General features: G+C 40.1%; 1 protein-coding gene across 7 annotated transcripts in view; it reads left to right on the forward strand.

Moving 5' to 3' along the window:
• KCNJ5 (potassium inwardly rectifying channel subfamily J member 5) overlaps positions 1–22423 on the forward strand; it is a 105304-nt gene that overhangs the window by 13786 nt on the left and 69095 nt on the right. For all 7 annotated transcript variants that reach the window (XM_072156691.1, XM_072156693.1, XM_072156692.1 and 4 more), the window contains one exon: positions 11894–11943. In XM_072156691.1, the coding sequence (XP_072012792.1) occupies positions 11897–11943 (47 nt within the window). In that variant the 5' untranslated portion in view covers positions 11894–11896. The remainder of the gene's footprint in view (positions 1–11893; positions 11944–22423) is intronic.

A 22423-nucleotide genomic window follows, 5' to 3' on the forward strand; every position in this document is an offset into this window, starting at 1 on the left:
GAGATGCAGTAGGCAGATGGGAAAAAGAATGGAGAATGGAGATGTCTGTAAATTATGGCCAAGACCAAAGAGCTGTTTAACCCCCCCTTCCCTACTTGCGCCGTACTAGTAAGGCGCAAGTCTGGTCCCGTTGCATGGCTTGGCCCGCGAGCCCTCTCCATAGCCGGCAAGTCAATGCTGCCAGCGGCTTCAAAAAGATGTTGGCACATGGGCGCCGACATCTTGCCGCAGATCGTTGCTCCCCGTGACTTCATCGGGGAGCGACGATCCATCGCCATAACTACTTCGTTTTAACCAATTCATTACAATGTGCTACTGTAAAATCCCCATATACTGCCATACTGTAATATGGCAGTATATGATCGGATCAATCAGACAACCTAGGGTTAAAGTACCCCAGGGAAAAATAATAATAATAATTTAAAAAAAAAACCTAAAAATTTCAAATCACCCCCCCTTTCCCTAGAACTGATATAAATATTAATAAACAGTAAAAACCATTAAACACATTGGATATTGCCGCGTCCAAAAATGTCTGATCTTTCAAAATATAATAACGGTTTTCCACAGCAGTTTACCTCGTAGCGGAAAATAGTGCCCAAAGTTGAAAATGGCACTTTTTTGCCATTTTAAAAAAATATAAAAAAATCTATAAAAAATGATCAAAAGATTGCACAGTCTTAAAAATTATAGCAATGAAAACGCCATCAAAAGTTAAAAAAATTGAAACCACCCTCAGCTCCGTACACCAAAGTATGAAAAAGTTATTGGCGCCAAAAGATGGCAAAATGGGAAAAAAAGAAAAAAAAATTTGTACAGGAGGTTTTCATTCTTGTAAATGTATGAAAACATTATAAAACCTATACAAATTTGTTATCCACATGTTCGTACCGACCCAAAGAATAAGTCTACCTGTCATTTGTGACACACAGTGAAAGCTGTAAAATTCAAGCCTACAAGAAAACGTCACAAATGCGTTTTTCACCATTTTCAGTGCATTTGTAATTTTTTTTCCTGCTTCCAAGTACACGGCATGGAATATTAACTACCATCACTATGAAGTGCAATTTGTTACATAAAAAATAAGTCATCACACAGGGGTTAAGGACACCAGGGACTAAATTGTAGACCTCCATAAGGCTATAAGGGGCTACAGAAAAAAGGCAAGTAGCTTAGTGAGAAGGCAACAACTGCTGGTGCAACTGTTAGGTTCCCTGTAATGTGACAGCTCCACAAGATTCCTGCCTTACATTTTCTATCAGCAGAAAGTTACCTAATAATCCGCTATCAGTATGTTGTCAAGCAGCTGTACACCTGCCAGATCATGTTTCTTTTATGACCCAGTCATTATCCAGAAAATCTACATTGAAGTGGGATGTAAAGTCATTGTATAAAGTCAAGATTTTACGGGTGGAGCCCTATCCATAGCAGGTTAGCAGGCATATTACAGCAAACCCCCACGGTTAACACCTGCGATTAGTGCTAGTGTGGGCGCCTTTGATGGGCGTTGGCGTCGCTTGGATAGTCTCTCCACGTGACGTCATCGGGGAGCTGCAATCAGTTTCTGAGAAAGCCTTGGGTCACACAAAGACCTGCGGATATATAATTATAACACACTTATTACAATTTGTGATTTGCACATTGTAATAGATGATGTGGAAAATCTCCATATACTGCCATACAGTAGTATGATCCCACCATATACTGCCAATTGGACAACCTAGTACCCTAGTGTAAGGGGGTGCATTCTTTTAACAAAGTATTGCTTTTTCCACTCTCAACTGATATGTTTATACCTGGCATGTTACCCTCATATGTGTAAACCTCCTATGTGTACCTGTGTGAATAGTTTGTTCATCTTTGTATACTGTTTAGTGGATTGTATTGGAGCACAGCACAAACAAGCTTAGCTAGGTTCTTGTTTGGTCATGCTCATTACTCTGCCCACTGCAATAACTGAGAAAATAGTAAAGGATTGAGAAACAGAGGGGAATCTGAGGAAGATGAGGGAAAGATGATGATCCTGAGGTAAAAGTTAGACAAGACTAAAGTAAAATCGATTTATTTTTACTGTATATTAAGAGACAAAGGTTTCAGCCAATATTGCTATAGAAATCAAGGAGAAAATCCTTGAGCCTTCCTTCCTTTTACTGAGAGATGCAGGTGCTAAGAGAGATACAGATGTGTGACTGAGGTAAAGGACTGATGCACCAACATTTCTGACTATATGTAAATATGTGTTTAAAGAAATATTCATTTCAAGTTCATTTATTGGTCCATTGACCAAAGTTGTTGGAATCATTTACAGTGACAGCCAGTGAAATAAAAGAAAAATGATTACCGTATTCTTTAAGGTGAAACTGCAAATGGCTCATTAAATTAGTTATGGTTCAAAAATGTGCTGAAAAACCCTAACTCAGATTATACTTGAGTCCAGATAAAAAGCAAAATGTACTCTCCTTCCGACGACCCCGGCATCCATTGTGGCTCTGACATCGGCTACTGGTCTGTCGCAGTCTTCTTGACGTCAGTCGTGATGTCAGGGGGCTAGCCGGCTATACACTGGGGGTGCTGTGACCAATGCATTTCCCACCCTCTGTTTTTTCCAGTTTTTTGTGTCAAAATTAGGGGTCTTGGCTGATACTCGGGTCGGCTTATACTTGAGTATATACGGCATATATACGGCATACGACTGTCACTTTGGTAAACTGAGGTCTACCCTAGGGGGATCTGAAAAATAGTAAGAAAAAAATTAAATATAAAATATATATCTTTAAACATAAAAAATAAAATACATAAATTCAAATCGCCCCCTTTCCCTAATATAAATAAACAGTAAAAATCATAGACATGTTAGGTATCCCCACATCCCAAAATGTACGATCTAGTCCTCAAAATTGTAGCATTTAAAACATCAGCAAGCACCCACCGTAAATACCCATGGGCAGGGGTGAACCAAGCCTTTCTGATGCCTGAGGTGTGCCATAGAGAGACGCCCCCCCCCCATATTTGTAATAGATCAGATACAGCATAGAAAATAAATACAGCGCGCCACCATGTAGTATAAAATAGTGTGCTGCCATGTAGTATAAAATGTATACAGCATGCCACCATGTAGTATAAAATGTATATAGCGTGCAGGCATGTAGTGTAAAATACATAGTGTACCACCATGTAGTGTAAAATGCATACAGCGTAGCGTAAAATGCATACAGCGCGCCGCCATGTAGTGTAAAATTAAAATTGACATGGCGCAGAAGCCCTGATAAATATCACCAATACTGCATAAAAATACAGCATATATACTTACATATACAAGTTGCCTTACTTATTTCTTCTTTTCTCCTCCTTGCCGGTTCCGCCTTGTCCTCCAGCGTGCGGGGAGGGGGGGGGGAGTTGTTTGCTGAGGGGAGACCGGAGCCATGGGGAATCTGAGACGGGAGGAGCAAGGAGCGGAGCAGACTTTGGGCTGTTGCATGTGCTGGCCATCGGTCATGTGACATGCTGGACATGACGGCCGGCCAGTCAGCGATTGTGGCGGGCAAGGGGATGTGCATAGCTGGCGGTCACAAGGATCATCCGGCGGGAGCCCGACGCTGCCCCTGTGTCCTGTCTCATGGTAGGTGCACCCCTGCCCACGGGTCTAAGAAATAGCAAAGAAAGGTTAAAAAAAAATATTAAAAATCCTAAAAGTTCAAATCGCCCCCTTTTTCCTAGAACTCACATAAAATGTAATCAACAGTAAAATTGGCGGCGGTGAATCCTATAACAGAAACTAGTGCCCAAATGGCTGGAATGTAACTCTTGCACCATTTTACATCACATAAAAATATAATAAAAAGTGATCAAAATGTCACACAGTCCAAAAATGGTAGGAATAGTAGTATAAGCATACGCAGTAGTATGAAAAAGTTACTGGCAATTTTTTCTTTTCTACACTTTAATCTAATTTTTGAAACTTTATTAAAACGCAATTAAATATAATTTTGGTATCACTGTGGTCATACCGAACCAAAGAATAAAACGGAGATGTTATTTGGAGCGCACAGTGAAAGACGGAAAAGCTGAGGCCACAATTTCTTTTCAATTTCACCACATTTGTAATTTTATTTTATTTTTTTAATAGCTTCCCAGTACATGGCATGGAATAATAAATAACGTCACTAAGAAGTAAAATTTGTTATGCAAAAAATAAGCCTTTACTCAGCTCTGTACATTGAAAAATGAAAAAGTTATGGATTTTTGAAGTTAGAGAGAAATGAACAAAAAAAACCCACCCTCCTTAAAGGGAACTTGTCATCAGAAATTGGTATAATAAACCACTACCAGTATGTTGTGAAGCAGCTAACCACCTTCCGGATTATGTTTCTTTCATGGCTCAGGGTGGTGGCATCATCCAGAAAATCAACTTTGAAGTGACTGTAGTGAATGTAAATTAGTTGTAAAAGGTAAAAGGTTTTGATGTCAAGCTCTCCTCGCCTCAGAACAGCCCCTTCATTGTAACATCACTAACCAGATCTCCTGAAATCTGACAAATGATGGCAATTGCAGGGAAGGTGGGGAAATCTTAGCCGCTTAAGGACCTGGCCCTTTCTTGATTTTTCATTTCCATTTTTCACTCCCCACCTTCAAAATCTAACTTTTTTATTTTTACATGTAAAGAGCTCTGTCAGGGCTTTTTTTTTCGGCATAACAAATTGCACTTCATAGTGCTAGTATTGAATATTCCATAGCATGCACTGGGAAGGGGAAAAAATTCCAACTGCAGTGAAAATGGTGAAAAAATGCATTTGCACCGTTTTCTTGTGGGCTTGGATTTTTTGCTTTGCAATATGTGCCCCAAATGACATGTCTACTTTATTAGAATGAGAGATTTAGTGGCACTTATCAAATTTATCTAGCCGTCCTTATGTGCTACCACCTTATCCCTAAAACACCCAATGGGAAAAGGTCAAAGCTATTGCATAAAGTATAAGTGTAGGTGGGCACTAATAAGGAAGGTTCCGGATTTCTTATATGAATTAATATTTATTTGTACATCCAAAAACATACAGATATAAAAATGAGACCTACAGACGTCTGTGTTAAAAGTTGGTCTTTGTAACAAAAAGACAACTAGCTTGAAAAAATAAAAAATAAAAATATAGCGCTTTAGAGATGTCAAAAATGTATTTTAAGTTAAAAAATGGAGAGGAAAAGGTGATCTCTCTTTTGAAGGGTTCAAAGTTCGGATGCCGTATAAAAGGTAGGTATCCGGGAGGTATTTTAAGTGGCTGGCAAGATATAGGGCCCTATATCTGCATTGTAAGGCTAAAAATCGGATCGGACCAGTAAAAAATGACAGGTAATCTTAAATGACTGTAGTCATACACTCACGGTTAGACGGTTCTATGTTGCTTTCATATTAGACAAAGTTTCTTCGCAATGGAGAATAATGAAAGGCAGTGTGGGCTGAGTACAGTTTGGCGTCTCCACCGCCGCGTGTGTTGCGCGGCTCGTCTTCTGGCATCTGCGCCTGTCCTCTCTCTTGCTCTCTCCCGGCCGGCAGCCGCATAGTATGACGAGCCCCTGCTGACGTCATACTATGCGCCGCCCGGGAGAAAAACATGGAGGCGCCCTGCATGATGTTACAGAAGAAAGAAGACGGGCGCGGAATCCTGAAGACGAGCCGCGCTGACATCGGGGGAGCAGCGCTGCATTTCGGGGCCACCGGAGGGTGAGTATATATATATATATATATATATATATATATATATATATATATATATATATATATATATATATATATATATATATATATATATATATATATATGTATATATATGTATATATATATATATATGTATATATATATATATATATGTATATGTATATATGTATATATGTATATATGTATGTATATATGTATATATATATGTATATATGTATGTATGTATGTATGTATGTATATATGTATGTATATATATATATGTATATATATATATATATGTATATGTGATTTTTACTGACTGACTGCTGTATTGACTCGTGTATAAGCCGAGGGGACATTTTTCAGCACATTTTTTGTGCTGAAAAACTCGGCTTATACACGAGTATATACGGTATATCATTTTTGGACTGTATGACCTTTTTGATCACTTTTTTTATAGATTTTTTTTTAAATATTTTTCAAAATGGCAAAAAAGTGCCATTTTCCATAAAATGCAGTGAACCATTATTATTATACAGGCGGTCCCCTACTTAAGGACACCCGACTTACAGACAACCCATAGTTACAGACAGACTCCTCTGGTGAAGCTCTCTAGTTGTTACTATAGTCCCAGACTGCACTGATCAGCTGTAAGGTGTCTGTAATGAAGCTTTATGGTTAATCCTTGGTCCCATTACATCAAAAAATGTTTAAACTCCAAATGTCACTGGGGCCAAATTTTTTTTGTCTGGATCTACAATGATAAAATATACAGTTTCGACTTACATACAAATTCAACTTAAGAACAAACCTCCGGACCCTATCTTGTACGTAACCCGGGGACTGCCTGTATTTGGATCGGGTATTTTTGGACGCGACAATAACTAATGCGTTTGTTTTTTACTGTTAATTTATATTTATATCAGTTCTAGGGAAAGGGGGTGATTTGTATTTTTCAGACTAGGGTACTTTAACCCTTAGTTTTCTGATCAATCCTATCATATACTGCTAAACTACTGTATGGTAGTAAATGTGGATTTTCCTCCTCATTCATTACAATGTGCTGATAGCACATTGTACTGAAAGTGTTAAAACGAGACAGCCTCCATCTTTTTGAAGTCGCCGGCAGCAATCGCTGGGATAACACCCACGATCGATAGCATTAACTCAGCCCTTTCAGCTCAGCCTGTTAATATTAATGTTTAAAGTCTCCGCCTCCTTGACTGTATACAACCAATTTAGATCTCACTTCCAAGTTGATTTTTTTGGATGATGCCACCACACTTGGCCATGAAAGAAGCATCATCTACAAGCTGTTCAGTTACTTGACAACCAGGAGAGCACCTACCATGAGGCGATTTGAGACAATTGCCTAAAGCGGTGCCCTCTGGTGGACACATGGGAGTGGCATCTTGCGGCAAGTAATTGAGGCAGCCAGTCACTTGAACTTCATAATAACTCTGATCGGGGCACCATGACTGCCTAGGTGTCACGGGCTGCAAGGAGAAGGGGGCGGCACAGCCACTGTCCCAGGTGAGGTGCAGTGCACCACAGTCAGCTACTGGCAAAACTGGCATGTGCAGTAGAGGCACTAGGCTAAGTGTACATTTGCCTGCTGAGATCAGCGCAGAACGTGCAGTGTATCAGGAATGCTAAAGGGAAGCAAGTCCTGAGCTGATCAATCTGTAGGCAAAAAGAGGAACTGCTGTTGCTGCCTCTGAGATTCACAATGGGGTTAATGAACTTCACTAGAATACTCCACTGTGTCCTGCTGCACTGAGCTACACTCACAACTTGCTGATGTCACCAGGGAATCTGACCCCATGAGGCTAAGCAGCAGCAGGTCTATGGCATATAATCATGTTGCCCAGCAGCCCCATGCTTGCGGTGAGAAGCTAGGTTTATCACTAAAGTTAAGCTCTCTTCCTCGGAGGGCCTGATGCACTGTAATTGATCCTGCACCCAGAGACAAAATTAACCAGATCTCCTGAAGTCAGAGAAGGCATTCAGAGCTCCCCACGTTGACTTCAGTGCCAAACTTTCCTCTTCCTCGACTTTAAACAACCAATTTACAGCTCACTGCAAAGTTGTCATCTAGGGGCATTGGTTGGCAAAAGATCCGGGGCATGGTTGCATATGTATCGCAGTTTCAGTAATGCCCACTCCTGTACACAACGCCCTCACATTTGTTTGCGCCAATAACAACTTTACTGAGGATGTATACAGCTGCAGAAACCACAGGAGAAATCCCTGCTTGTTACATCTAGTGACTGTAGGTGAGGTGTCCTTTATGTTCTCCATTGGGCCCAGTGCCACCATGTTTCCTCTTCAGCCACGTTTCCATCATGTGGAATTCAGCACACAGAAATCATATGTTCTTCATTGTCCCAACATCTTGGTTATCCTGCTGCTACCCCTAACACTTTCCCTAAAATACTGTAAGGCTGCGTTCACATGTTTGTCTTGTATTTAAACAATACAAGACAAAAGAGGCGGACTGGGAATTTAAAGTGGCCCTGGAAAAGGAATGTGAAAGTGGCCCCATTCTGTGGGCGGGGTCAAGTAGGCGTGACTGTGACGTGGGTGGAGTTGCTAAACTCCACACTAATTGTTTATAGATGTGCTAAATCAACATATACAGCGCAGAGAAAGAGACTCATACTGCCTCCCTTATACAGGAATAAAGCTTTTTTTTAAAAGGAACACAACTTAATACTGCCTTACATACTGTGTGTGTGTATATATATATATATATATATATATATATATATATATATATACACAAAAAAAACTAATACAATACCTTCTCCGATAAGCAAGAATATAACTACTATAATACTGCATTTTATATACAAGAATATAACTACTATAATACTGCCCCCTATGTACAGGAATACAACTGCTATAATACTGCCCCCTATGTACAGGAATATAACTGCTATAATACTGCCCCCTATGTACAGGAATATAACTGCTATATATTGACAGCCAGCCCCCAGTATAAAGCCTGCCCCCCTGAACCACGAAGAAACAAAAACTAGAAGGTGTTACGTAGCTTGACAATATTCTGTTACCGGTTTATTAGGTCAATTGTTTGTGGCAGCTTCCCTTTGAATCTGGCTGGACAAGTTTTTGCAGCACTCCAACATTTTTGTAAAATCGTCATCCAGCTTTATCCGTCACAATGACAACATTACAAACGATGCAGTAAAGACAACTGAAGCATTTCTGGCGGTCAAGGTCCTTAGTCATAGCAAACTACCATGTGCAAATTCTCTGCCTAAAGTATCCACCCCACTGTAAATCAGGTACCACAGACAAAAAGTTCAGGTGTGATCAAACACAAAAGCAAAAAAGAAAACCAAAAACACATATTTTGCTTAAACATCATGTGATATAAAATAGCATAAAATCAATATAACATAATCAAATAATTTCTTACAAAAGTGTGATGGTATGTGTCCATCATAACATGCTAGTTTATTTATTCACTAATCAGATCAGTTTTTAGTGCAAAAAGAAATTGCATATTTGCTTCTAAAACAACTTAAAAAATATGTAAGTGAACCAGAGGCACGCAGGCTGACGTCAGCCAAGCGCCTCTTGGCCTTGCCGGAGCAAGGAGCCGGCTGGTGATGTCAGGGGGCTTACATACTTTATCTCCCTTTCCCCATCCTTTCCCACTGTCAGCACACTGACACTCACAGGGTAACCTGGATTTTTCATTCCCAAAGATATGGGAATGTAGAAAAAGGCAGCAAACTGAAATGACAGTAAAATACTTTGAGGTTACAAAATGAATGGAATAAATAAGATTTACTTAAATAATTAAATGGGATAAATGGACCGCTTGCTAATTAACTCCTTAACCCCTTTAGGACGCAGCCATTTTGCAGCTTAAACCTCAGCCCCATTTTTTTGTATTCTGACATGCGTCGCTTTATATGGTAATAACTTTTGAACACGGTTACTTATTAAGGGGATTCTGAGATTGTTTTATCCCCACATGTTGTACTTCATTTTAGTGGTAAATTTTGGCTGATAAATTTTGCGTTTTTTTTTTTTTTTTTTTTAAAGAATTTTTTTTAAAAATTTGCCATTTTCGAAATCATCGTGTTTTCAGGCAGATAGATTTACCACCTAAATAAGTTGCTGAATAACATTTCCCATATGTCTACTTTACATTTTCATCCTTTTTGAAATGTCTGGATAATTTATTTTGATGTCACACGGCTTACAAATTCAAATATCGGTTTTCCATATTTTCAGAATTTACCATTTTGGGGATAAATACTACTTTGAATGAAATTTTAAAATATTTAGTATTAAAAGCCCCTATGTATCAACCCATTTTCAAATCTGCACCCCTCAAACTTTCAGAAACAGCTTTTGGGAAGATTGTTAACCCCTTGAGATCTTCATAGTAATTGACTCAAAAGGTGAAATTAAGAATGCTCCGATTTTGTCGGTTATACGTTCATTTAGCCCTAAAATTTACACAAAATTTGCTCTACAATTTCTCCCGAGTGCAGAGACCCCTCACATGTGGCCATTACTTATTTTATGTCGGCACAGCGAGGCGAAGAATGGAAGTGGCACCCTACAGCTGCCAGGATTTTAGTTTTCTCATTGGCCCCTTTTGTAGGCTATAAAGTTTTTGCTTTTTCGTTATTGGGGCCATGTGACGGTTTGTTTTTTGTTTTTTGTGGAATGAGATGCTTTTTTGAGGTGAGGAGTAGAAAAGCATCAATTCTGTACTGGATTTTTTCCTTTTTTCTTTTTTTTTTCGTGTTCACCGTATGGCCTAATAATCAAGATATCTTTAATCTATGGGTCGATATGATTACCATACATGAATATTTTTTTCTTACGTTTTACAAAATTTGCCAAATAAAACCGTAATGTGGGGAAAAACCTATTATTTTTGCACCTCCGTCATTTTTTACTTATTAGTGCCACCATGAGACATGAACAAGCATTTGATTGTTCGTTCATGATAATACTGATGTATTGCAGGGCATTAGCAGTGTCAGCCTATGCACATACATAGGCTGACACTGTGCCTTTAAGATGACATTCTTATCAGACCCCAGGACTGCCATAGCAACGATCTGTGCCCCGAGGACGGCGCGGGGGTGGGGTGGGGGGGCTCAATCGAACCCTAATGTGCATCGTCCTAGTATGGTTCTAAAGGGGGAATTTTAAGGCAGGGGAAGCTTGACTTTGGTTTTATGAAGTCAAGGAGGTGGAGAGTTTAACACTAATTTACATCTCACTTCAAAGTTGATTTTCTGGATGATGCTACCACACTGGACCATGAAAGAAACCTCATCTAGAAGCTACTCAGCTGCATGACAACATACTGCTAGTGGTTTATCAGGCCAATTTCTTAAGACATGTTCCTTTTAAGCCATAAGGAAGTACTGGTACCAAACTGTTGTTCTTGTAGTTAGAGCACCAGAGCATACCGATACCTCCTGGAGATTGCCAGGCTCAGAAGCTGATCCAAGATGCCCTCTTACATCCTTAACTTTATATTTGTCAGACAAGAGGAGGAAATAAATATGGTTCTTAAACAACATGCTTTTTTTTCTGAACTCCCCTTAATAAAATTCCCCTTAGAGTGAACCTGTAACCAGCAAAGTCTTTTATAAATTGCCTTTGTTGGCATTCAGAATACTGCCATTGCTTTCTAAAACTTTATTTCTCATTAACTGGCTCCATGCCAGGAGCATCCAGTGATTTGGGTGAGGAGCCAGCTCCATTCCCACTCTCCTATATGCATTCATCCTCTCCTCATCACTCAAACTCCACCCCCCTTACTCACCTCCTCTACAGCTCACTGCCTCCGGCTTCCTCTACTCATCATGCAAATTGACCAGGCCCTCCCCTTAGCCAGTACTCACCACACACTGCTGGCAGGAAGCTGGGTAATGTGAATTCAAGTTTTACATAGCTGTGGCAGTATTCAGAATGCTTTAGTAGCAAGGCTATTGGAACCGGTCACCAGCTAAAAATGACATTCCTGGTGACAGGTTCACTTTGATGAATATGAATGAATATTTTTGTTCACTAAATAGAAATGGATATCATGCTGCTTTGATGGGCTGAATCCTGCATTGAATAAATACATATTTTTTTTAATTCAATTTCAATTATTATGCTATAATCAAAGATTTTTTTTTTTTTTCATCTCCATTTTAGAGCATGAAACCAAATCAGCATGCGCCAAGATTACAAGTGATCTCACAGTTGTAAGTATAGATGTGTTGTACTTTCCTTGACATTTTCAGGTTTTTGGGGTTTTCGTTCATATAGTAGCCATAACTGTATCATATCCACACCTACTACAACCGACCCAAAGGGTTCCTTTTTAATCTTTATGTTCTAGAACTGTGCAAAACGAGTGGGATGGCCTGGATTCCTATTGTGTATACCATGGCTGCTTTCTGAGGATCGTCACTCCCCGTGACTTCATCGGGGAACGGTGATCTGTCGCCATGGCAGCCTCGGGTCTTCCGAAGACCCGCGAGCATCTTTGGGTTAACTTATTCATTACAATGTGCAGCACATTGTAATGAATAAGGAGTAAAATCCCCTGTAGTATGGCAGTATATGATAGGATGGTACAGACAACTTAGGGTTAAAGTACCCTAGGGAGTCTGAAAAATAGTAAAAATAAAGTTTTAAAAATTATAATAAAAAAACCTAAAAGCTTAAATCACCCCCCTTTCCCTAGAACTGATATAAATATAAATAAACAGTAAAAAGCATAAACACATTAGGTATCGCCACATCCGAAAATGTCCGATATATCAAAATATGATAACGGTTTTTCACTGTGTTTTAACCCCGTAACGGAAAATCATGCCCAAAGTCAAAAATGGCACTTTTTTGCCAATTAAAAAAATTCTATAAAAGAGATCAAAAGGTTCTCATGCCACAGCCGTTCTCATAACTCCTTTTCCCGTATTGACCTAGCGTTGGCTAATGATCTGGCCATCGATTGGGTGGGGAAAATGCGGTATGATAACCGTTCCATCTCCGATCATTCCCCGATGGTGCTTGAGTTGTCCGGATCGAGGAATGCGCCCGTTAAGTTTTGGAAGCTCAATGCGCATTGGTTAGTGCTATTGACAGATGAGGATAAAATCAAGGAAGAGCTACATAGATTTATTGTGTCGAATAGATCCGGGGATAATCTGGGGCTAATGTGGGACGCTCTGAAATCCTTTCTTAGAGGGATATTAAACTCAGAAATTATTTATTTGCGTAAGCAATGGGCTAGAAAGGAGAGGCTTTTAAATAAAGAGCTAAAAGAAAAAGAAAGGGCCTGTCTGGAGAGTGGCTCAAGAGAGCGGCGCAATAGCTTTATTAGGGTACAAGAGGAATATAACAGATATATGGCAGAGAAGGCGACACAGAAACTATTTTTTTTGGATCAGAGGGCACATTGTGAGAGCGGGGTTCCCTCAAAAGGGCTTTTGCAGAAAGTTAAAAAACAACAAGAGGAAAATAGAATAACAGCTATTAAAAACTATTTTGGGGACATAACCACTAATGCCGATGAGATTAGAGATACCTTTTTAAAATTTTTTCAAGGTATCTATACTTCAGATCTGGAGGTATCAATAGACGATATTAGATCTTTTTTAGATAATATCCAAATCCCTTCTCTTTCGAGGGAAAGAGTAGAGACGTTATCGCGCCCGATTACGAGTGCAGAGCTTGAGGAGGCCCTTGCCTCCTCCAGACGTAATTCCGCCCCGGGTCTGGATGGGCTCCCTATAGAAATTTACAGTAGATTTGGCTCTATTCTTCTCCCCGTTATGGTGGAGATCTGGGAATCTGCGCAAAGGGAGGGAAGACTGCCTGACTCGTGGTACGAAGCAAGTATAGCCCTGATTCGTAAAAAAAATAAAGATCCACGGGAAGCGGAATCCTATAGACCGATTTCACTTATTAATGCAGATGCTAAACTGATGGCCAAGTTACTCTCAAATAGATTGAAGGAGTTTGCTCCACTACTTATACATGAAGACCAAACTGGCTTTTTGACTGGTCGTCAGAGTAAGAGTAATATAAGACGTCTTTTTGCGGGACTGCAGATGGGTCGGGGGGGGTCTCGCTCCATCCTGTCATTGGACGCCTCTAAGGCCTTTGATAGGGTGGAGTGGGACTTCCTCTGGGAGGTCCTGTATAGATTTGGGTTGGGTGCTCAGTTTGTGGATTGGGTTAGACTTTTCTATAAGTCCCCGAGGGTCTGTATTAGGGTTAATAGCGACTTCTCCCCCTTCTTTACATTGACCAGAGGCACTAGGCAGGGATGTCCCCTCTCCCCGCTGTTATTTGCGTTTTTTATAGAACCTCTGGCAATAAAACTTAGGGCAGACAGGGAGATAGGGGGGGGAGGATTAGCTGGGCCCGAGGATAAGATAATGCTATATGCTGATGATGTTCTCCTATTTCTTAAAGACTCCGAAATATCGGCTCCAAAAGCCCTAAAGGTTATTCAGGAGTATGGTAGGTTTTCAGGATTTGAGATAAACACCTATAAGTCGATTTTGGTCCCCTTGGATGATGACTCTCATCCTAATTATCTACAGTTTGACCTTAAAGTCTCCTCCACATGTGAATATCTCGGTTTAAAGATTACGGCCAAGGTTGATGATTATATTACTTTGAACCTCGCTCCCTTATTAACAAAAATCAAAAATAAGGTGAATACATGGAATACGCTACCACTAAATCGCGCAGAGAGAGTTATACTTATAAAGAGTGTCCTGCTTCCTCAAATCTTATACGTAGTATCTAATGCGCCCTGCTGGATAGGGAAGAGATGGTTTGGGTTGATTCGCGCGATCATAAATAAATTACTCTGGGGGAGAAAAAGGGTCCGCATTAAACAAGAAACTCTAATGCTTAATAAGGAAAGGGGCGGCTTGTCGCTCCCATCCTTTTATCATTATTTTTTGGCAGCTCAGACCCAGTATATCTTGGAAAATAGACAGACTAATATTTTTTTTGCGCTCTCTTCGCTGGTGGAGTGTAGATTTGAGTCAATTTTGGCTCTATTAGAGTCTGGCCAACTGAAGCGTCTAAACGCTAAGAGATTCCCTCTGGCTCGGTTATTGGAGTATACCTGGAGGGATCTTAGGAGCTTATTCGGTATTAAGGGAGGCTTTAAATTCACCCCGTTGTGGGGTAACCTTAATTTTTCAGAATTAGCTAAAATGGAAGACGTCAGGTTTTGGGAAAGAAAGGGAATTATTTGCTTGGAGCAGTTGGAAGAAGATGGATCATTGCCCTCCTTTCAGGATTGGTGTCGTAGGGATAAGTTGGAAGAAAGGGATTTTTTTAGGTATTGTCAAATTGAGCACGCATATAGGAAAGAATTTCAGCACGATAGGTTTAAGATACACTTAGGGGGTAAATTTATGGATTTATTGGATTTAGATGTATCACGAATTAATTTATCAAATATCTACTGTTTGCTTAGGTATACTATAGACCAGAAGTTTAGTCACGTAACCCAATTGAGATGGGCAAACCAGGTCGGTTTTATCACTTTGGCACAATGGCGTGATATTTATAAGAATGTGGTAAGATCAACGATCAATTTAAATCACAGATGCACACAACTATATATATTATATAGAATTTATTTTTCACCAGATTTAATGTTTAAAATAGGTTTAAGGGATAATTCGAACTGTAGGAGGTGTAACTGTACTCAAGCCGATATTCTACATGTGCTATGGGACTGTCCGAAGATTAACACCTATTGGGAAGAGATATTTAGGAAATTAGAGGATCAGCTCCAATGCTCTTTCCCTCGAGTTGCTACTTTTGGGGTTTTGGGCTTGCTCCCGATTTCTTTAGGTGACAGATTAAAAAGTGACTTGGCCCTGAAGACCATTTTCCTCGCTAGATTAGTACTAGTGAAACATTGGTTAAATGAGAAGCCCCCTTCCGTGAATGAATGGAGCAATTTAGTTAAACGTATAAAATCTTACGAATGTGCGTTTGAGAAACGTTACAGGAAGGGCAACAGACATAGGGATATTTGGAATCAGTGGAGTTTATAGAGGTTCTCTGTAATCCACTGGGTCTCTGTTGTGTCCGGGCAGCGTCACCAGCATCGGTAGAGGGTGGGGGGGAAGGGGGTGTGGGGGGGGATTATCCGTATTGATATCTGGACATTTCTTTCTCTTATCTGCGATAAGATGGTAACTGTTTGTAGAAGGAGTTTATGTAGGTAACAGATGGTAACTGTTTGTAGAAGGAGTTTATGTATAGGCTGATACCTACATCATGTCATGTAATGTCTTAATGTACTAAGGAGCTTGTTTCGCAAAAAGAAAAAGATGTCTTGTATTATTATATGAAAAAAAAAATAAAAGTATTAAAAAAAAAAAAAAAAAAAAAGAGATCAAAAGGTTGTACAGTACTAAAAATTATAACATTGTAAAATATTGTAAACATCATCAAAAGCCCCAAAAAATTATATCACCCACAGCTCAGTACACCAAAGTATAAAAAAGTTATTAGTGACAGAAGACGGCAAAATGCAAAAAAACTTTGTACAGGAGGTTTTAATTTTTGTAAATGTATGAAAACATCATAAAACCTATACAAATTTGGTATCCCCATAATGGTACCAACCCAAAGAATAAAGCAGACATGTCATTTGGGGCGCACAGCGAAATCCATAAAATCCAAGTCCACAAGAATATGGCACAAATGTTTTTTTTTACCAATTTCACTGCATTTGGAATTTTTTTTTCCTGCTTCGCAGTACGCGGCATGGAATATTAAATGCCACCATTTTGAAGTGTAATTTGTTACGCAGAAAATAAGCCATCACACAGCTCTGTACATGGAAAAATAAAAAAGTTATAGATTTTTGAAGGTGGGGAGTGAAAAATAAAAACGAAAAAGGACTGCGGCATTAAGGGGTTAAAAAACCTAATCACAAAGTGCATGAAATGATCTTACATTTTCTAATTTCTGGCTTGTGTCCTTCTGTCTTAATTCCTTGTGGAAATATAAAAACACATTGACAACTGAGTGTTATTGTTCCGCCTGTCAGAGATTTGTGTCCCATTCACATACTGACCATGACAGTCACCGCCAGAGACCAATCCTTTTACAAGTGTGAAAGTTGTCAATGAGGCCTCTGCATTTTACGTGACGCAAACAATGGATCCGTTATGTGGGAGGTCTGTTCACACACATGACAGCAGAAAGAGTACTTGAAACGCAAACGCATGCAGGAATTGGACACTTGAGTTTTGCAGCACAGACATTTGGCTTGCACATGGGACGGTGGAAACCACAGCCATGTGCATGAACTCTTAGAACACGGAGAGATTACTTTCCATCAACTGAATCAACGAAGAGTGTACAGACAAAAAACTACATCTGTAAGCATGAGGGATTGAATTTAAATTATGGCGTGGTAGTGAGAGTCCACAAGATTGTTAGGAACCCCTCTACAAGTTGTGTATTGTAGCTGTAGTTCTTTAGCTAAAACAAATTTACAGGAGGAATAACAGAGCAGAAAAACAGAAGAATATAAATGATCCAAAAATTGTTAGCTGATGAGTAGTATGCAGGGCCGATTCTAGCATATTTGCTGCCTGAGGCGAATATTAAAATGCTGCCCCCCGCTCCCTGTTAAGTAAATCCTTAAACTTTACTAACAATTAACAACCCTACAGACAGCTCCCTGACACTGTGTGACTGACTACAGGATCTGAGAGGCATTAGTGGCATCTAGTACCTTATAGATGACAATCTCTTCCATCAGGAGGACTTTATTCCGGGTTCTCCAATCCATGACGTATCACAGGTGAATTCACAGCTGGATATCTTCAGCTCCGTGCAGCATCTCCACCCGGCGTCCCTAAAAATACCACAGTCACTTACAGTACAAAAGTATATACCCCTCACAACACAACTGACCGCACTCTCCCCACATATAAAACATCCCTTCATTATATATATTCTACTGGAATTATAGCATACACAGCACCAATCAATATACAACACCCCCTAATTTATTAATACAGACCCCCTAACATTTAGTTTAAATGATGCAAAGTAATCTATTGTATCCTATCACTAATATATCCCACCCTGTTATGTTACATATGATTTTATATTCAGTGCTACCCTGATTAATGTAAATATATAGCACCCCCTAATATACAGCCCCCCTAGCTTAGTAATATACAGTATCGCATATACAGTTCCCCCGCTCAGTAATATACTGTATCCCATATACAGCCCCAGCTTAGTAATATACTGTATCCCATATACAGCCCCCCGGCTTAGTAATATACTGTACCCCTTATACAGCCCCCCAGCTTAGTGATATACTGTATCCCATATACATACCCCAGCTTAGTGATATACTGTATCCCATATACATACCCCAGCTTAGTAATATACTGTATCCCATATACAGCCCCAGCTTAGTAATATACTGTATCCCATATACAGCCCCCCAGCTTAGTAATATACTGTACCCCATATACAGCCCCCCAGCCTAGTAATATACTGTATCCCATATACAGCCCCCCAGCTTAGTAATATACTGTACCCCATATACAGCCCCCCAGCTTAGTAATATACTGTACCCCATATACAGCCCCCCAGCTTATAATATACTGTACCCCATATACAGCCCCCCCCAGCTTAGTAATATACTGTTTACCCCCCAGCTGAAATCTGGCCCCATATAAATATATAACACCCCCAGGAAAAGAAGAATCTGGCCTCGTATAATATATACAGCCCCCCCCAGTATAAAATTATTCTGGCCCATATAATATATATAGCACCCCCCACCCCAGTATAAATGACTCTGACCCCATATAGTATATACTGCATCCCCCCTAGTATAAAACATTTCTGGCCCCATATAATATATCAACCCCCCCCCCACACACACACACACACACAGTATAAAACAATTCTGGCCCCATATAATATATCACCCAAACCCCCCCCCCGCCCCACAGTATAAAACAATTATGGCCCCATATAATATATCAAACCTCCCCCCCCCCCCACAGTATAAAACAATTATGGCCCCATATAATATATCAAACCTTCCCCCCCCCCACAGTATAAAACAATTATGGCCCCATATAATATATCAAACCTTCTCCCCCCCCCCCCCACAGTATAAAACAATTATGGCCCCATATAATATATAAAACCTTCTCCCCCCCCCCCCACAGTATAAAACAATTATGGCCCCATATAATATATCAAACCTTCCCCCCCCCCCCCCACAGTATAAAACAATTATGGCCCCATATAATATATCAAACCTTCTCCCCCCCCACCCCCCCACAGTATAAAACAATTATGGCCCCATATAATATATCAACCCCCCCCCCCCCCAGTATAAACAATTATGGCCACATATAATGTAAACAGCACCCCCCCCCCCCACCTACAGTATGGCCACGTATGACGTATACACCCCCCCACACACAATTATGGCCCCCCACTCCCCCTTATCAGTCAGATTAGAACTAATGAAAGTGCATGAAAAATAATAAATTCCTACTCACCTGCAGGCAGCTGCTCCCTCGGCGCGCGGCTCCGTTCTTCACGCGGCTCCGTTCTTCACGCGGCTCCGCACAGTGACACAGGCGTCGTGACGTCATGACGCCTGTGTCACTGATTAGAACGGAGCGACGCAGCAGCCGGAAAGGCGCTGCGTCGCTCCGCATATAAATCGCGCCTGTGTCTTAGAGACAGGCGCGATTTATTTAGCTGGTGGGCGATTCGGGCGTTAATGGACGCCCGAATCGCCCACTTTAGAGCGGCGAATTTCGCCGCCCTGTACAGGGACCCGCAATCTGCCGCCTGAGGCGAGATTTTCATCTCGCCTCATGGCAGATGCGGCCCTGGTAGTATGATTTTTTTACCATTGTAAATCCGTGTCTCTCACATGTTTATGGAAGGGATTTTCTTTTATTTTATTCTCTATTTGTCCTACACCATCTTTAATAATAGATGGTGTAGGACAAATAGTTAATAATTCTTAATTAATAATTCTTTTATTTATATAGCTCACACAGATTACGCAGCGCTGCACAAAGCATGTCAAATTGGTCCCTGTCCCCATAGGGCTCACAATCTAAACAACCTAACAGCATCTTTTTCCATCCACGACTTGCTGAAATTACTACAAGCACATCTTAGACACATCCCATTGACACGGCTTACTGCTACCCCTAATACTGTCCTCCTGAGTGGCCACAAGGACAGTACAGTTAAAATAGAAGTGCCATACAGATAAACTGTAACAGCAATCTTTATACCTGCCCCAAAGCTAACAGCCCCTCCATAGTTATTAGTAATTTTGCCCCACCCCTAAAAAAAGAGTGCCCCCATAGCTAGTAATAATTTGGCCCTCAAAAAACCACAGTTCCCCCAAATCCAACCCAGTAACAGTGAATCTGTAGTTTAATAATAATTTGGGTCACCACAGTAACTGTACCCCTAGTAGTTTAGTAAAATACTAAAATAATAATAGGGCCCAAAAAGTTTAATTTGCCCCCAATTAGTAACCGTGTTTCTATAGTATATTACAATGTGTTTCTTGTATAACAGTAAACACCTTTGGGGCACATCTATTTACCCAACCAACTGAGTTCACCCAAAGTACTTTGTCCGACTGGAATGCACTCTGTCGCTATTCACTAAGATCCTGTGCGAAATCCTGTATGTGTCACTTCTGTGCCAGAGTTCACCTTCTTTATGGTGTATGTAAGTGCATCGTCTTGCAACACAATTTGAATGGTAAATCCCGCGCTCAGTCAGATCGTCCGACGTCCCGCACATCTAAATCCGATCGTGTGTTATGCAATCCCCTGCTAAATACCTGTTCTAGCGGCGCAAATCCTGAAAATGTTGGGAAGTCCCACGGAAATGCGATCCGTGGACCCTTCGTAAATAAGCCCCATTGTTTATTATAATTCAACCACCAATAGTAATGGTGCCCCATTGTTTATTTCAGCCCCAATAATAAGTTTCTGGCATCTCTTACTTACAGCTATGACATTATTTATTATTATTTATGCATCATTATAATTTAATTTACCTAAATTGGAATCCTTTACCTAACAGGATAGGAGATAACAAACTGATTCTGAGGCTCTTTAGAGCATATCCCACCTATTATGAAAACAAAGGTCCTGTACTTACTAATGGAATAAGGTGATGGGTCACTGGGGGGACATTTTTTCATATGCCGCCACTCATGCGCCAGCATATGATGAAGTTCCCACCCTTCTGGTGCTGCCAAGTAACTTGGGAGGCTCTGATGATCTGATGTATTTGAAGTGTGTGTGTGTGTGGGGGGGGGGGGGTTGGGTGGGTTACGAGCAATCAGACTTTGAAGAAACCCCTTAACTATTTTAAGTTTCAGAATGTATGAATGCTATCCAAGGATTTTTCCACCTATATGGCTGTGGAAAAGACCTGATCATAAATAGTAATTGATCCCATGATGGTTTTTCCTGATTGAAAGGTGAAGTACAGTCTTGGGTATTGAGTCCCTGAGAACATCAAGTTCCTGACTGATTTCAATAAATCATTGCAGTTCTGCTGATCTCTGCCTAGGGGAAAGTCACATTCTTTTACCGTATGTGCATTCCTTTTACCATTAAGGCATTCCGTGTTCTTCTCTATTTAGATGGCGAAAACATTGTCTCTTAACCGCCACAACCAGCCTTAGCCGGGCAATTTAACATCCATTTCTCATGCACTTAGCATTAATGGATAACCAATAAGCCCTAGCAGTCGGCTGATCTTGCATGCTCTGTGGTGTTGATACTGAGACTAAAATAGATGTCAAAACCTTCTTTGCTGTTCTGGTGTTTCATGATAACAAGTTATTTTGGCTCAGGCCATATTATCTTACTGGTCGGCTTGTATTAGCTGGACTGAGTTAAACAAAGTGAACACAATCCATGGTCTCTTGCTCCCTAATCAATGGTGCACGTTGGTGATGACTAATATTAGTTTGACAGCTGGTACATTTGATTGGCGCTAACTTCCTGTATTCATGTAACATTCATGATATGTGTTCATTTAATCTCTCTGAAGCTTTATGCATTAGCATAGAGGGATTTTCAACTGTGCTATTAAAGCATGTTTAATTTAATATTTACAATAAAGAAAATCTATTTTTTTTTTTTTAGGAGAAAGATTATTGCATTATAAATAGATACATTTTGTAAGGATTGTGTACATTGACACGTTACATACATACACTCCCATCGAAGCAATACTTTTAGTGTATACCCCTGTATTGTTTGTCCAATTTAGAAACCCTTTAATCTTTGTTCACATACAAACCTGATGAAATCCGATATTCTCCTTTGGAAATTGGATGCTTATAAAGGTATATTGGGGTCCTATACACCTTTTATGAATGTATTGCAGCCATGTAAAACTTGTAAAACTCCTGTATTGAACTGTCACATCTGTGTCTTATTGTTCTTATTTTACTTCTGTATATTTCTGACTTGAAAACTAAAGCCAGGTTTTTTTTATCCATTATAGTGTAACCCTTTAGCCCCAAGATGTAATAGAAGAGCAATATAAATATAATATACTGCAATATAGTTGTATTGCAGTATAGTAGGTATGAAAATTCTTTAGACCCCTTTACATTTTTCCGTTTACAGCCAATTGGCAAGATCA

This window comes from Engystomops pustulosus, chromosome 6 (assembly GCF_040894005.1).
Source record: "Engystomops pustulosus chromosome 6, aEngPut4.maternal, whole genome shotgun sequence".
NCBI lineage: Eukaryota > Metazoa > Chordata > Amphibia > Anura > Leptodactylidae > Engystomops > Engystomops pustulosus.